Source organism: Empidonax traillii, unplaced genomic scaffold, assembly GCF_003031625.1.
Source record: "Empidonax traillii isolate 1590-97213 ecotype Southwest subspecies unplaced genomic scaffold, ASM303162v1 scaffold84:size2688230, whole genome shotgun sequence".
Classification (NCBI taxonomy): Eukaryota; Metazoa; Chordata; class Aves; order Passeriformes; family Tyrannidae; genus Empidonax; species Empidonax traillii.
The window spans coordinates 1,509,340-1,526,911 of NW_020955277.1; the positions used below are offsets into that span (position 1 = coordinate 1,509,340).

A 17,572-nucleotide genomic window follows, 5' to 3' on the forward strand; every position below is an offset into this window, starting at 1 on the left:
CACCACCAAGAAGCCCAGGGAAAAGAAGGATCAACAGGACACCACTGGATCCACAGGTGGTAGCTATCTTCTGCTTGATCTCTCTTTCTCTTCCCTCCACCCCCCCCCCATTTCTTTCTACCTCTATATCTCATATTCCATGTTAAATAAAATACATATTATTGACTTTGGCATATGGTCTTTTTTGCACCTTAATTTGGACAGAGGCATCTCTCAATAATCAGATCTTAACACCAGGAGAGTCACTTATGCAGCTGTATGGCATGTGGCTCTTGAGTAGGAGGAGTAGAAGGGAAGACCTTCACCCTTCTTAAAGGTATCTATTCATACAAAACCCAAGAAGCTGTGGAATCTTACATTCACACTTAGCTCGAACCAGGGCAGGACACCACACTGCTAACAGAGTAACAGTGCTGGCTCCCTTGCCTGTTCATTTCTGCCCCGTGGCTACACAAAGAACTACGCTGCCATGAGATGAGCCAGATTAGGTACTGCGATGTGGATTATATGGGGCTGTGCCAGGATGGGAGGTTCCACCATAGCAGCTCCCACTGCCTACAGGTTCCCAAAGTGTGTGCCTAGTTCAAGGAATGCTAGCCTGCATTTTAGGCAGGTAGGGAAAATCACAGCCCATTCTTGGTCTTCACAAGTTATATGCTGCATCCAAAGAAAGGGCATCCTCAAGCCATTCAGCACAACAGACTTATGGCATATACGGTTTTATTTCCAACTCGGCTCCCAGTTTCCTGGGAGTACATTCCAGACTACTGAAGCATCCCAAGACAATAGGAGGAGACTGCTCTGGTTTGCCCCAGTTTTGCCTCATTTGTGTCTTCAGTGTAATGAACACGTTTCAGAGCCAATTTAATAAAGCCACTGGATCATCATTTGTAGATCCAAGAGGGTATTTTTGTTCGTAGATGAAAAGTGCTTTACTAAAAAAGGAGGACTTGATAGTTCTCTTTCTTCAGTACAATTCAGTCAAAAAACTCACTAGTTTTCTGAAAGAGAGCTCCCTTAATCAAATTGAGTGCGTGGAAGCAACTAGCAATTTTACCTGTAATGACACAATCATTACAGAATAAATAATTAGGGCTTTGTACAGCAATTTTTCTCGATTTTACAGATGTTTTGTTTGAAATTCTAACTATACAGATTTCAGAACAAAAAAATACTAACAATGAGTCACACATGCAGTTAAAATGTTTAAAAAAACAGGCTAGTTAATATTAATAAAAGGTACATCAGAGACTAGAGGTAGTGCCAGCTATAAGATTTTTAACTATACAGAAAATTAGGGCATTTCAATTCTGACCTACAGAATCTTCTCTCCTCTCACTGCGTCTACAGACACGATTACTTCTGGCAAGACTTTTCATTAAAATGCGTGGGGTTGAGGGTAAACTGGTTATATTTACACCGGTCATGTTTCCCAGTTAAAAACAAACACTTAGAAAACTTAATTTGAGAGACGTTATCATGTGCAATAACACCTGAATCAATTTTTAAAATAATTACTGCTTTCCTCTTGTTTCTCATTAAGCCACTACTGGTGCTGCAAAATTGGCAACTTCTTCAAACCAGTTTGTTCCAGAAAAAGCTGCTCCCATCTAGTTGTGACAGCCTGCTGCTGCTAGTGGAGGGGAGATAGGTTAAACCAAGAAGCAGGCACATCTCAAGGGAAAACTGGCACCTACTGCCAAGATATAAACATTCAAACCAACCACTGATCTAGCAAAAAAGTTTATTGAAATTATAATTTATTAGTTGTTAATTAAAATTATTTTAAATCCTTTAAAATGGAAATAAATGAAAGCCAGACAAAGACTATTAGCTGTAATCCCCCCTCTGGAAGAGTGTTACAGGCCAGTTTTTATGCTGCAGTGCATTGACTTTCTTGGAAAGCACTGCAGAGCTGAATTAAAATATTTCAGCTGCTCTGTGAAATGGTTCATTGTTTTTGCTCTATGTGCCCAATCTTTAAACATTTCAGATATCACATATTAGACTTCATAAATTGTAAATTTTGCAAGGACTGACTCTCCAGCCACTTCTGAATACTTTAAGAAATTCTGAAGGGAAGGTTTATGTTCACATCCAGAGCTGTCCAATGCATTTTCTTCAACAACACAATTATAAGAAGTGTCATAATGGTAACAAAGGGAAACACTGCTATTGTGGGATAGACAATGTTTAAGTACAAGATGATGAACAAAAAGTCTCACTGTCTTGCAATGAATGTGCTTGAATGATGATGCAGAAGCTACCAACAATTAAGCCAATTGTCACTGCTGACTGTGACGAGCATTTCTTTCATCAGAATTGAAATACATTCTTTCAAGTCCTGAAATTGCCAAGTATTTCCAAATGGTATGTAATGAATTCAGGTATACAACATGCAAGGATTTTTAAGATTCTGTGATAATCTTCCATCATTTTTTCTGAGAAGTCAGAGTATTTAATTTTGAAATAACATTTGAAAGTGGATTTAATGCTGTCTATATGTACACATTCTACTGAAATACCACTTTGCAGATGCTATAGGATCTTGCCAACAGTGTTCAAGTCCATTGTATTCATGTGCTTCTGGAACAAGGAAATTAGTACCTTTCTTCCTGAATAGCAGCATATTAACATGTTATTATTAATTAAAAAAAGATGACTGGGATAAAAAAAAATTGTTACCAGAATCTCTGGTAAGGAGATGGACCCGTACCTTACAGAGTTACAAGCACAGCACAGCTAATAGTCATTTCTTTGTAGCAAGAAATTTTATGCTCTCGTCTTCATCTTTTTGAGTTCTCATCTACCACCAGCTGATAATTCAACAGTTACAGTACAATGCATCTACTACCAGAAATGATGGTTATAAAAAAAGCAGGTAAGCACAATATCATTTGGGTAGTCACAACCCAAAGAGTGAAGCCTTTCTGGAAGGCACTGAAAGAGTTGGTTTGTTTTAATCCTTTGTTGAAAGGATGAAAACTATACTTCAACATGTGACACTCTACACTGTTTCACCCACTTCCTCTGTTTAGCCCCAGCTACCATAATGTTCCCAACTAAGCAGTTGTGAAGGTAAAAAAAGTCTCAACAAATAACTTCTAAGAATCTGGATCATACTAAGGGAACCAAGTTAGAAGCAGTAGTGGGGAAAGCAGTAGGTAATGGGCTTTAGTCAGAGCATTTCAGTATAAATGTCATCCAAAACAGGAAAGATAATGCAATTCAAGGCCTTTGGCTAGCTCGTGTTACTGCCTCTTCCAGTGCTCAGATGCACCCTTGCGATCTGTTTTTTCACAAGTCTCCTCCTGTTCTCAATATGATAACTGCTCAATAACTGGAAACTACTTATCAAACTTGGCAAACTAGCCTATTGGTCCTCATTTTTCAAGCCACTAGCCTCAGGGCAGCAATTTAGGAGCCTAAATAGATCCCGCCTGGCTTCCAGCTAATATTGCAGAAGGAAACAGGACTCCTGTGGATTGTGCAGTACAGCTACCAGCTCTTTTTTAAATATCACAGGTATCCCAGGACTGGCAGAAGATATTCTGGCTTGGACAGCTGAATCTCAACTTACCTGCCTTATTCTAAGCCATTTATCTTTGCTATTGTGATTTTAAATACCTGGTGGAAAACAGCGTTCAAGCACACAGAAAATCTCTGCCCAAACAAACTGCAGTCTTTAGTTCCAAGGGAAAACTTGGTTAAAATCACTGAAGTGTCAATATTCAGAGCCATGAACTTGTTACCTGCAGTGTTTAACTGCATCTGGCTGTATTCTGCTACATGGATATATATTTTGAAGTTCTCCTCAAAGAAAGACTTAGAGTTCTGAAGTCATCAATATCTCTGTTTCCTTCAAACTATCTCAAAATATAGATTACAATGATGCACCATATAATGGAAGACTCCGTAAAATGTATGTGCAAGGAATGGATGTTCAAAAACACACAGAAATAATATGCTGATTTAGAATAATAGGTTCTGCCTTTAAGTCATTTTGTTTAGTGAGAGGGTGGAGAGAAGAAAAAGAAAGGGCTGTTATTAAAAATAGCTTTTCTTACTAATTAGTGTCTCCTCAACATATTCTTCAATGACAATACAGTAATAGCACACTTAGCACACCAGTAAAATGCCCAGGAATTACATACCCAACAGTGAGAAAGATGAATTTAGTATGTATTTATCAATAAATTCTGAATACATTTTTAATCTGTTCTGCAATTAAATGTTATATAACAAACACTTTAACCTGGCAATATTTTAATGTTTTCTAGATTTTTTTTTAAGCTTGTTGTTGACAGGGACAGAGACAATGAAATATACAAAAAATACTTGACGAAAATTCCAATCTAAACAAATGCAGTCAAATAGGAGAAAACAATAAAGACACTTTTTATTTCCTGGAATTTCCATCAGATAGGTCTGAGTGCTCTACAAGAAATTATTAATGGAATAAAAAAGTAAAGATCCAAGCCATTAATTTATTTAAGTGTAACAATCCCAAAATTTCCAAATCCAGTTTATTCTGACTACTTGTTGTATTTAAAAGCCGTGTAACAATAAAGCTTGTCACATGCAGAACTTTTGCATCTATGGAAAAGTAACTCTTAATGGCAACACAAAACCAAAACTGATTTATTATGCTGAAGTGGCTCCACAGAGTTAAACTTTGCACCTGAAAGAAGGATACAGTTTCTTTGCGGTGTTGCCAGGTTTTAATGCCTTCAGTGGGATTCATCTAAGTATTACAAGGAGTTCCCTTCACAGTTACTGAAGACCTAGGTAATACAGTTAGCTCATGAATGGTCTCATTAAAAGGTTAAACAGATGTCTACACTTGATCAGATGAAAATACCTTAAAAATATCCACTTCTTTCCAGTTACGACACTAATACTTTTATCCACTATTGGGCATCCAGTTCAACTGCAAGAATCCCTCCAATATTCTAAACCCAGCAATTAAAGAGGAGAATACCCTCCAAGTTATCTGCAACTTACATGCAAGCCACAGGCACTGCACTTCTGTGCGTAGATGTATAGGAATAAAAAAACAGCTCACTTTATATTCCTCTCTTATATGTGCCCGGTATCCCTCAGCACTGCTGTAAGGGTTCAAAAGGCAACGTGACCAGCTTTTTCCAGTTCCCACATAGCTTAAGGACTACCAAGCTGGAGCAATACATGCTTGTGAGACCCACACAGACTATACAGTCTCCAAGAACCAGCATTAATTAAAAAGCAGTGTTATCTTCTCCTCTGACATTACATTAATATGGAAATTACTGAATGTAACTAATAAAACACATTCCTTCTGGGTTGAAGAGATGATCGAGTAAGAACAAGAGGGATTTCCAACAGCTGCCCCACAGCTTTCAGAAGACAGCAGGTTACACGGGCAGCAGTGATATTACTTATGTTCCCACGGCGTTATCTCCTTCTGTTGCTGTAATCTGCAGTAGGCAACTGAACCATGAGCCAGACCCTGCTGGCTGATGGGAACATCCACATCCACTGAAGAAATCTAATCTTCCTATGGTTTCCTCCATTTCCCAAAACCAAAGAAGAGCTCCTTCAAAGGTGCTTTCCCAGCCTGACACTCTTGGCACTAAGAACGAAGCTTAAGAAAATGAATCTTCTACCAAAACTGATCTTCCTAAGTGCCATTTATTTACCTCTCCTTTAGAGTCACTTGATCTATTTCCACCTTCTTGCACCATACTGCCTCAAAGGCTTGATAATGAAGTTATGGAAACATTCCACTTAGCATCAAATACCAGCTGGGGAATCAACTAGGACTATATTTCTATTCCTACTTTATTTTTAAGGAATATTAACAAGGGTTCCACCATGACATTATGGTTCCTAATCTACTTGGCTGTTACATAATGACAAACAAAAAAGCAAAACCAACCAACCACAACTTTCAGGCAAAACAACAGCTATTCTGGGAAAAGTCTGAAACCAGATATCCTGCAGCTCACAGCACCTACACTATATTCTCAAAAATTTAAATCAGTCAAAAGGCAGCCAAAGAAACCACATTAAATCTGATCTCATCTCAATAGAACTGGGAACAGGGAAAAAGAAAAAAAACAAATACAATCAGATTGGAACACAATACAATAACAGTTGTCAAATGGACTTTTAAAGGATGCAAGATTAGCATTTATCTTCTTAAAGGATCCAAACTACATTCAGCTCTTGCACAAAGGTGGAATGCAGCAAAGAGAACTGTCAGTTGAGTCCGTTTGGGATACTAATGTATAAAGTCATCTCCCTTTTGCCAAAACAGCTTCCAGAATCATTATTTTGAGAAGAGATCTTTGCCTCTGTTGAGTTTTAATGGCTGTGACAATATCTAGAAGACACATGAGCTACCATAAACCATGGCTGTGCTACTGACTTGCATCTGGTCCAGTTATAAGGCCATTTCTAAAAAGAAAAAGGCAACAGAGGACTATCTCCCAATCTGCAGGCGAACCTACTCAATCCATCCAGGTGCATAAAATTTTACTGATGGTCCCACTGCCAACAGTCTATACAACAAACACTTATTGAGTGATAAAAGCAATGCTTGCAGGTCATTCTTATGATACAGAGTCAAGACAAATGTAACATAAAACTAGGGGTGGAGGTTATGGTGTTCAGTTTTGGTTTTTTTTAAACTTTGCTGCTAGATGTGGGAAGACCACAGGCCCCCCTACATGTTCCATCACAGAAAGTTCTGAACACTCTTTCGCAACACTGGACTCTGCCTTTGCCACAAAGCAGAAAATAAACATTCTATTTAACAATTTGGAGTGCAATATTTGAAGAAACAGCTGCTACCATCTCTGGACTCATATTCAGATATGACTATGGGAGGCAAACACCACCTCTGTTCATCCCAGGAAAGAATTGTGTGTCTGAAATAATACTTACTCAGGTGATATTTAACCCATGAACTCTGAAACCAGATTTGAGCTTTTTGCATCGAGAAGGGACCGAGGAAAAGTTTAGAACTTCTCAAAGGAGATCAAGTTCCTTTAATCATTGATTAAACTCAACAATCTAAGTACTCTAAAGTCAGGGGTTTCCAAGATATGCTAGCCAGTGTATTAGACCCTCATGGTCCTCTCTCACTACTGGGAAATTGAACTACTGAAGGCCAAGTAGTCTGCAGTTGGTAAACTCGACAAACATAGGCTAAAACAACTGAGAACAATAGCTACTAATGTGTGATGAAAGGCCCCCAAAGAAGATAAAAGTAAATAAGGAACAGAATTACTGAGTGAAGAAAACCAACTGCTTAAGCAAGAATAGGTAGGAATCTGTAAACACACTCAAAAGAGATAAATCTAATCCAGAAGTATGCTTCCCCCAGGGTTTTAAATTTCCCAGATATTTAACTATTACTGAAGTACTGCTGTCAGACACTACCTATCATTATGTAGCTCTACATTCATTCAGTAAAGCTGGACTGCTAAACAGAAATTTCTTTATCTCAGTTCCTAACTGACTGCTACCCTAATTTATCACTTGGGGGCTGGGCAATGCTACAAATTTCAACTTTTACTTGAAAACTGTTGAAAAAATACTTACAAGACACAGCTGTTTTTCAGAAGGCAAAAATTATTCAAAGCTACTACTACTTCTTTTTAAACCAACCGACTATGATGGCATGTAATTTACACTCCCACATTATATCTGCAAGTAGTTTACTCATTTTAAAGCAGTCCGTGTTGGGAAAAAAATATACATGTGTGTTTCAATTCACACTTTTGCTGTTCATGACAATTTTGAATACTGCTTATTTCCAGTAACAGACCTGTTGGTGCTGGGCTGTTTTATCAAGGCAGTGTAACTTGCATTTAAAATCAAAACCTTCTAATTTTAAGGTCTTCTTCTCCAGCCATCCCATCTTCTTCTCCAGCCCCAGCAGAGCAGTGCAGCTCTCCATCTTTTTTCTTCTCACCTACTCATTCCCTGTGCAGCTGCCAGCATTACCTCCCCTAAGAGCATCAGTGTTACAAGTACCCTGACATAGCACATTCATCGGCACCCGCCTAAACGCAACATGAACTTGGGTTAGGCTGCGTTATAGCATTAGTTCAACAAACTTCAGCTCCACACATCCTTAATCATGCTCAGACTCTATAGCAGATGTCTAGCAATGAATGAAGCAGATTAAGTAACTTTTATTAAATGCCTTCTGAGCTCACGCAGACATCCTAGAAAATACATGGGGATTTTCCAAGTCAACATTTCGGTAAAAACAGTCCTTTTTTTTTTTTTTTTTTTTTTGCAATTTACAGTACTGACAGATGTGTCAGCTCACCAGGAAAATTATACACTTACTTTTCAAATTAGGTAATCATTTTAGTTCAAAGGGTATTTGCGCTACAGTCTTGTTTTATTCAAATTGCACTATATTCACTTGAGGGACTACAGTTGAAATGGGAACTCTCCATTTTAATAAAAAGTTGCCTGTGGCAACTTGGTTATTAATCAGAAGCAGAAATCTTTCTACAGTCAGAAAGCAAATGGCTCAGCTCTCTTGTCCATATACTCCCAATTACAGACGGTTTAGCATCAGAGTTGCAGATTTCTTTCTTGAAACGAGGATGTCTCCGTGACCCAAATCCACACTACAAACAAGGGCCCTCAAAACCCATGAGTGCAGTTCAAAGAGCTGAGCCTTGCTTACTGTCATTCTTTTTCCCCATAGCCCACTGATAAACTTCAAAAATAACTAGAAAGCTTGTTTAACATCAGTTCTCAATCATAAGTTTGTAATGTATGCAAGGTAATACACAATTTTCTCCCACATAAAAGCTTCAAATAAGCATTTACTTGAAGCACTAGAGAGACGGTATGAAGTAATTAGGAACATTCTTTTGCTCAACCTTTGGTTTCATAGCTGACTTTACAAGACTGTTTCTTGTTAAAAATAATGTCATTTTGTTAGTTACTTCACACAACTATTTCATGCTTTCTTTGATGGTAAACACTTATGTTTTTATACATACTCTCTGGACAGTAGGTAAAAAAGGAAATAATTTAGTCATTCCAAATGTGACACGGGCATCTTCAAAGCCCATTTGAGCTGTGACTACTACATAGTTTAAACAGTATGCAACTACATTGCTACCTAATTGCTGAGGTAAGTTTTAAAAGCATCACTGGAATTTTTCTAGGAAAACAATTTTTCTGTGGCCTTTAATTTAGCCAAAGAAAAAATAATGCATCACTAAGCTGTTACAGCACATAGAAGTTAAATAAGAAGTAACAGATCTGTTAGCAGATTTTGATACTATTCACAGTTCAGCCAGATTACCTGCATAGGTCCACAATGAACACTTCAGGGCCATATTCACCTCAAGAACCCTACCTGACCACCATATTATGGAGGTCTACACGGAATAGATATCCACCTGCAGCCCATGGACGGCCCTGCTTTGGATGCTCAAAGGAGGTTTAGACCCTGTGGGAAACCCATGCCCTTGAGCAGGCTCCTGGCAGGGCCTGTGGTTCTGTGGAGAGAGGAGCCCATGGTGGAGCAGGTTTGCTGGCAGGACTTGTGACCCCAGTGGGGGACAGTCTGTTCTTGAAGGACTGCACCCCATGGAAGGGACTCATGCTGGAGCAGTTGGTGAAGAACTGCAGCCCATGTGAAGGATTCATATTGGAAAAGCTTGTGAAGGATGGTCTCCCATGGGAGGGACCTCACACCAGAGCAGAGGAAGGAGTGCCTCCTTCCCCCGAGGAGGAAGGAGCAGCAGAAACATCATGTGATGAACTGACCACAACGCCCATTCCCCTCCTCCTGTGGCACCACAGGGCACAAGGTAGAGAACTGGGCATAAAGATAAGCCTGGGAATGAGGGAGGGGTGGGGGAAAGTTTTTTATAAGGTTTGCTTTTACTTCTCATTATCCTACTCTGATATGATTGGTCATAAATTTAGTTAATTGGCCCAGGTTGAGTCTGTTCTGCCTCTGATGGTAATGGCTGAGTGATCCCTTTCTGTCCTTACCTTCACCCAAGAGCCTTTTGTTTTATTTTCTCTCCCTTATGCAGTTGCAGAGGGGAGTGATAGAGCAGCTTTGGTGGGCATCTAGCATCCACCCAAGATCAAACCACCACACCACTCTATTATTTAATTTTATTGCAAAAAACTTCTAAAACTAAAAATTTCCAATTTCAGAAATAATGGATTTTTCATAAAGTCAGTCATGCATCCTGAAATACAGTCACATTTAAAATTCACTTTAGGTTCTTTTTGGTTTTCCCCTGTTTTGTTTTTAGATTAGATATAACCGGCAAAATACCAGCTTCACAAGTTTACCGTTACTGGGAAATTCCAGTAATAATGGAAATTCCTCCTTAACAAACACAGACAACACTGGCACAAAACTTTCCCTGTACAAAAGACCAGTTTCTACATTCAGAATCAAGAGTTTCAACAAAATTTTTCTGAACTTTAACCGACTGGGTAAAGTTCAGAGAACATGGTCACTTTGTAGCACTCCTAGAAGTCAGTATGCTAACCTAAAAGCCTGCTGCATAACCTGCTAGCTCTTCGGGACATTTCTCCTAGGAATGAGCTAGCCCACAAAGAGCATACTCATCTTTCCACTTGCCTCTTCATCAACACATGCACAGCTATTTACCTTTGCTCTTTCAACAAGGCATTTTCTTGAGAGATATGTCTCTTATAAGCATTAAAACAACCAAAAGCACTTTCAACTAGACACATACCTGAGAATTTTTAATACATTAGTATATATTTTCTTTCCTTATGATCTTCAACTTATGATCTAAGATTCCTTTCCATGGTTAAAAATACTAATCGGTTACCAGAGACATTATAAGCTGAACTTTTATTGAAATAAAGCTAGGTTGGCCTCTGAGGATATAAATCTTGGTTTGGAAAAAAGCTTCACACACGGATACAGCTATTTTGATAACTTCTACAGCTTAACTTCAGTAAGGCTACCAATTGGAATGAGCTGGGCTACATCACTGCAGTTGTTTTAACACTTATCTGATGGTTCCAGCCTTTCAATCTCTCCCAGTTTCTATGGGTGAAAGCAAGCATGTAAATGCATTCGACCTACTCTAGAAATACTATTCTGCATACATATATAAGATAATAAACATCTATTACATACTTATATTAATCATACATCGGAGCAAGCATGATTAAAGCTTCTTTCCACATCATGTGGTTGTCCACCTTGATAAAGGCTGCATAGGTATGTCTCTAGATTTCTGGGGAATTCCTGGTAGAAAAGGATGCAGTAATTTTTGGCAAATATATCCCTACCTGAAATTACACTTGTACAATAAGTATCATATTCCATCATATATATATTGAAAGCATACCTTCTTCTAAAAGAAGGGTATTATGATTAGAAAAATAAGAACCTTCTCTAGATAGTTTACTGATTAATATTTTAAGCTTTTACTAATTTCATGACTTTTCAGCCAAGAGGTTTGTCCATTACAGGCTATCAAAACAATAATACTGTAACAATCCTAAATGTTTTTCACATATTCAATCTCTGGGGCTCCATGAGTTTTGAATTCAAAACAAGCACAAATCAAAACCAGTGAGAAAACTAGACATGTCTTTCCTACACATATTCCAATAATGTACACTAATTCCAAACACTAGCACACCCAAATCTCTGGAGGTTAAACAATTCAGTTCTTGATGCACTACAGCAGAAATAAGATTTGTGAAAGGATGCAGAGATGCAACCATGTTTGTGAATGTGTGTTAGCCACACAATTAAATGAAATGGAAATAATCATGCGTATCAGGCAGATTTTAAAAAAGAATCATAAGTCTTTTTAGACTACAGAGACATGGAAGAAAAATTGAACTTCACCATAAGAAACCTCAAATGAAGTTATTATACCCTTCCAACTAACGAAGAAGGATCCTAAACATTATCAAACTAAAAGAGTGAAAGAACGTGTTACATACAGACAAATAACAAAATTTGATGTCAAAAGCTGTGTTTTCAAGGTCAAATGAAGTGATGGCACTGGAAAGTCCAGATATCCAGATCAGATGAGACTATGAAAGAATTTAAAGCTATCTGTATAAGGACTGATTATGGGACATAATAAAACAGATGCCATCCACATACATGAGGGGATATCAAGGCTAAGGTCTTCATGCCTTAGAGAACTTGAAACTGTATTGCTAAACAAATATTTCTGGGTATTATTAACCTGAAATATGAAACATGAATATCCCTGAAATCCTTGTTTAGTAACTCTGAAGTATTTACTCCTTAATTAACAGCAAGTATCAAACATATTTGCATTTTTAGTGTGGACATTCCACAAGAATTTATATCCTGGCGTTGTCCAAACATTATATGCTTCTAACAACTTCATACAGGTTTTTTTGCTAGCAGGTTAGTCTACAGATAAATTACCAGGAAAAAAAAAAGTTTCCTTCTACTATTTTTGGCATTGACACTAATAAGATTTCATCATGATATCTGCATAAAACTTTGCTGAGTTTCCATTCAGAAGTTTTTCTTCACACCAGTTTCCACTCTATTTTGTGTACAGACTGATGATTACAAGAAAGCAAAGATACTCACAACTTAAAATATAGTTTTGAAAAGGAATAGTATCTCAATCTATAACTTCACAGTTTTCATGTACCTGTTTCACATCTAAAAATTCCAGAAGAGTATGATGAGGTTCTCCACATTACCAACACTGTCCTTTAAGTACTGGCTACTATTCAACTAATCATTGAAGCGCTGTCCAGCACAAACTTTGAGCAAATGGCAGATTTCTAATAACAGCCTTTTTGTTTGCACCAGTTACAACTCACACCATCAAAAAGTAAAGAATGGTTATTTAAGAAACAAAAGGAAAACTCACATGAAGTTAGCCAAGATATTCAGTAGTGGCGCCTGTAGACACTTGCTCAAAAGCGAGTGTCACATTTACAGACCCACTCTCGCAGCACTCCCTGCAGTTCATAATGCTGTGTGTCAGGCAACACATTTTTGAGAAATGCAACAAAAAAATGTCACCTGAATTAAATAAGCTGTCATTGGACATTCAGAAAGCAAGCAGTGAGTTCTCCAGTGCTAAAACCACTGGTGTCTGACACAGAGATGATTTTGCAACATCTAAAACTTCAGAGACGTTACAGAAATCTGAAACTCCATGTCTTCTTTTCTACAGAAAATTCATGTGGCAGTATAGAGTATATCATTGTCAACTGGCCTTGCCACCAGCCTACCTCTGCAGGATTAACATCCACCACACTAAACTCCTTTGCATGTCTTGCCACTTGTCTGCTGTTGTGCATATTGAATCTTGTATTTGAGTGAGCAACTCTAGAATTTTTAATTCATTCTAGACCATCAAGTTTGATTTTCTTCCCCCACAGCTTTATAGAGAGTCAGTATTCTCCCAGTTAAACTTGTCTGTATGTTAGAAGTTGGAGGTACACTTTATTCTAGTAAAGAAAAGGAATCTATCTGCTTGGAAACAGTTTGCTGAAGACAAAAAGCATCTCCAGATTTTACTTGAGACTCCATTACCTCTTTAGCTATCTGTTCCTCCACTAATTTGGATGTTGGTACAACACTTCATCTCAGGGCTGGTTCGGTGCAGCTCTTTCCAAATCACATCCTCTCCTTTGTCCAAGACAAACTCCATTCTACCACTCTTTCTTCAGGCTTCTTTTTGTGCAACATCTTAGCGCTCAGCAAACGCAGTCTGCTTATCTTTCAGGAGCTTTTCATAGTTTGCAATTCTCTATTGTGTTCCTTACTTAGGACATTCCTTCCAGCACAAACAGCTCCCTTGCTGTTTATTTCTTCAGTTTAGTCACAGTAATTTCATAATTTACATCCTGAGAGGCATTTATTATCTAACTTTCTAAGCTTATACTCTTCAGTTTATTTCTTCATGTCACTCCTCATAAGCATTTTGTACAACATATTACCAGAAGAGGTGACAGTTTAGTCCTTCCTTCTTCTGAAAATTTAAAAACTGTAACAAATTTCTGCAATATAATCAGTTTTGGACACCGACTGGGTTTTTTTTCTCTCAATTCTAACTTCAAGTTCACAGCTTTTTTGTCCCAGTTGGAAAACAGAAAGCAGAAAATGCACATCATCAAGTTTGGCCATAGCCATCTAATATATAGCTCCTGTCATTTTAGCTGGGCCAAAACCGTGACAAAAAAAGATGTATAAAATGCCTCAAGGAGAGTGTGAGATTCTTCTTCCTATTGGACAATGAATGGTAGTATGGAAGCATGAAAGTAGGCTGGGAGAAAAGCCAAGAGGGTAAAAATAACTGTCACCAAAAATATAGTAAGTCTGCAATGAGGGGGAATATGTACTGTAAATTCATTCACACAGAACCAACTCCCAATCAAAGGAGGGACACAGAGCTACAGGTTTCCTGTTTCTATGATTCATTATTTCACCTATCATTTGTTCTCTCAAGCAGATGTTTGAACAGCACTATTCTTTTAATTCTTATGATGTATCTTATTTCTCACTCAACTACAGACCCCAATTTCTGCTATATTTAAACAGAACATCTGGGAATGGGGCTATGCTGCTCATGACCTCAAAAAAGACGATGATATTGTCTCTCGAACTATGCTGCAACTTCTGGGCTTGCGGTATCTCTGCCCTCTTTCCTATTTCCAAGCATCTCGTCCTGAAATATCTCATTATACGCCAAAGCTTGTACTTTGTCTGTTCCTGCCATGCTAAATTTCACAGTTCTACTCGCAGACTTACAAGCAGTTAACATCTCCTGGATTAACTAAGCTTAAGTATATAGGCTTTGGGTCTCCCAGATTTTCCTATTCTGTAAATTCTGACTAGGCAGTCTGACTGCAACATACACTACATGCTAAACTGAAAGACTGAATGAATATACTACCACAGACATCCACGTGGATGAAGAGGCTCAGCATATCCTATTAATAACATACTCAGGAGTTTCTCAGATATTCTGAAATGAGTGTCTCCAATTGTTCCAAATATTCCTTTCTCTCAAGAAGCTGTTCCTTTATGAATTGCTGCAAACACTTTTCATATTCAAGTTGTAATCTTTTGGTCAGAACTGCTGGCAGGATGGTGAAGTTTTCCTAAATGCACTTAAGGGACTTAAAAATGGTCAACTTCAAGTTACTACTTTTCACTTGAGCCCACTACACATCTCAATAAGCACAACCTCTACTAATACCTACAGAGCAGCCCCATTTCATCACACTTCCTCTTTTCTATTCAAGTTTCTCCAAGATCTGTAAGGACTTAAAGAGTACTGTTGTCTGTCTCAAATACTGTCAAGGCCATAGAAGGAACCTGCCATAAGATAAGACTAGTGCAGGAATTTGAGATAAGCACAGAAAGAAGAAATTTTGACAGGAAGGCACTTATTCCAAGCCTAGCAGAGGAGAGATCTGGTTAGCACATCCTGGTTAACATATCTGGACAAAAATTCCCACTGTAGGGAACTGTGGGAGAGGAAGCAATCGCTCAAACACTCCCACCCCACATTATGGGAACAGCAACTGTGACCACTGCACTGACATCTGGAATTTGGACTGTATAAAGGTGGTACCCCCCCACCAAGAAGCCTAGGGTGAAGAAGGACCAACGGCATGCCACTGGATCCACAGGTGACTATCTTCTGCTTGACCTCTTTCTCTCCCTCACGTTTACTGTTAAATAAATGCCATATTAATGACTAGGGCATATGGTCTCCTTTGCACTGTAATTCGGGCACAGGCATATCTCACTAATTGGATCATAACAAGATCTTAACCTGTTTCCAGTAAAGGATGCTTGTTTGCACCTTTTTTCTAAGATGAAGACTTTGTTAGATGCCTAAACTAAGTGATCCACTACACCTGAAAAAAAAAAAAACAAAACCTAAAAACATTAGGAAGGTACTTTCAGACTGGAGGAGTTTATTACACATGTTCTACAGCAAGATGTACTTTTCAAACATATTGACACAGGCTCCTGTGTCAGTACATGAGTTTACCAAAACTTCCTCGCAGCACTCTCCCTTCGGCGCGACAATTAACTAAGCTGCACATTAATGCACCAGCAGACCCATCCGGGCTGCCGATCACGCGCACGAGTGTTGTTATCCCTCGCCCGCCCCGGTCCCCGCCCAGGCGCGGGGTCCCTCCCGGCCGAGCGGATGACACCTACAGGACTCCCCTCCGGCCGCGCTCCACACTACAAACACCACTCAAATAAAGTCTGCTTTCTCGCTACGTTTTTCCGCCTTGGTATCAGCCCGTGTTCAGGTTTTCCGCAAGCAAGGGGCCAGAGCACCCCGGCTCCCCCGAGAGGGGCTCCCCGACCCCGACCCCGCACCCACGGCCCGGCGGGGGAATCGGGGGGGGGGCGGCTCTCGCCGCTTCTCTCCATCCGCACAGAGAGGTCCTGGGAAAGTACAACAGTGCTGCCTTCCCTCCGAGGTGGGAAATTTAAAAATAACCATTAAAACAAACCAAGCCAGAGCACAACGCCGCCGCCAGCCCTGGCGCTGGTGAGCTGCGAGCACAGCTCATCCCGACAGCTCCGTGCCCCGGCAGCCCCGCGGCCGGGCACCTGCACCCCACCCACCGCACCCAGTCGCGACAGCTCCCCGCTGCCCCGCGCCTATCGCGACGGACAGGCCTCCGTGGGGCGGGGTGGAGGGGGCAGCAGGCGGGGTAAGGGGCGGGCGGCAGAAGGGGCACTTACCGGGCGTGCAGTGCAGGGGGGAGGCCGGAGGAGGGACGGGTGAGGAAGGGGGCACCGCCGGCAACGGCTCCTTGGGGGCGGCGGCGGCCGCGGGCGCCAGGACGGGGGGCAGCATGAGGTACCGCTCGGGCTGCGGCAGGCAGCGCTGGCACACCGAGTGCAGGCAGGGCAGCAGCTTGGGCCGCCGGCTCTGGATGGGCTGCCCGCACACGCCGCAAGTATCCAACAGGTTGAGCGGGGCCGCGTCCCCGCCGCGCTCCGCCGGGCCCTGCCGGCTCTCGGCCTCGTTCTCCCCGCTCAACGCCGCCGTTGCCCCCGGTCGATCCGCCGGGCAGGGGCCCCCCGCCGTCGCCGCTGCCGCCGCTGCCACTGTCGCCTCTTCCATTGTCCTGCGCCGGCCGCCGCCGGAGCGCCGAAGGGAGGCGGGGCGGCCCCGTTGCCCCCGCCGCTTCCCGCCCGCGCCGCCGCCGCCGTCCTGCCCGGCCTCCGCCCCGCGCGCTGTTTGTGTGCCCGCCCCGGCAGCGCCTGCCCCGCCGCCAGCGGCGCCCCGCGACACGCCCCGCGACACGCCCCGCCCACGGGCCCGGGCCCACAGCCACGCCCGCCCCACCCCGCCCCTTTCGGGATCACGCCCCCCCCGCTGCCTCACGTGGGGCCAGCGCTTCCCCGCCCGCCCCCGGGAACCCGCCCGGCCACCGGAGGAAGCCCCGCCCTGCCCCGCCCTCCGACCCGCCCGCACCCCGCTCCCACAGAGCTCCTGCAACTGCCCAGGGCTCTTACCTCCGGTCCGCACACGCCGCCGAAGGGGCTTCCCAC

The 17,572-nt window shown here is 41.3% G+C and overlaps 1 protein-coding gene across 1 annotated transcript in view; it reads right to left on the minus strand.

The window, feature by feature from the left end:
• TRIM24 (tripartite motif containing 24) overlaps positions 1-17,168 on the minus strand; it is a 58,789-nt gene extending 41,621 nt beyond the window's left edge. The window contains exon 1 of the mRNA XM_027881160.1: positions 16,757-17,168. Coding sequence (XP_027736961.1) covers positions 16,757-17,141 — 385 coding nt within the window. The 5' untranslated portion in view covers positions 17,142-17,168. The remainder of the gene's footprint in view (positions 1-16,756) is intronic.
• Positions 17,169-17,572: the final 404 nt, after the last annotated feature.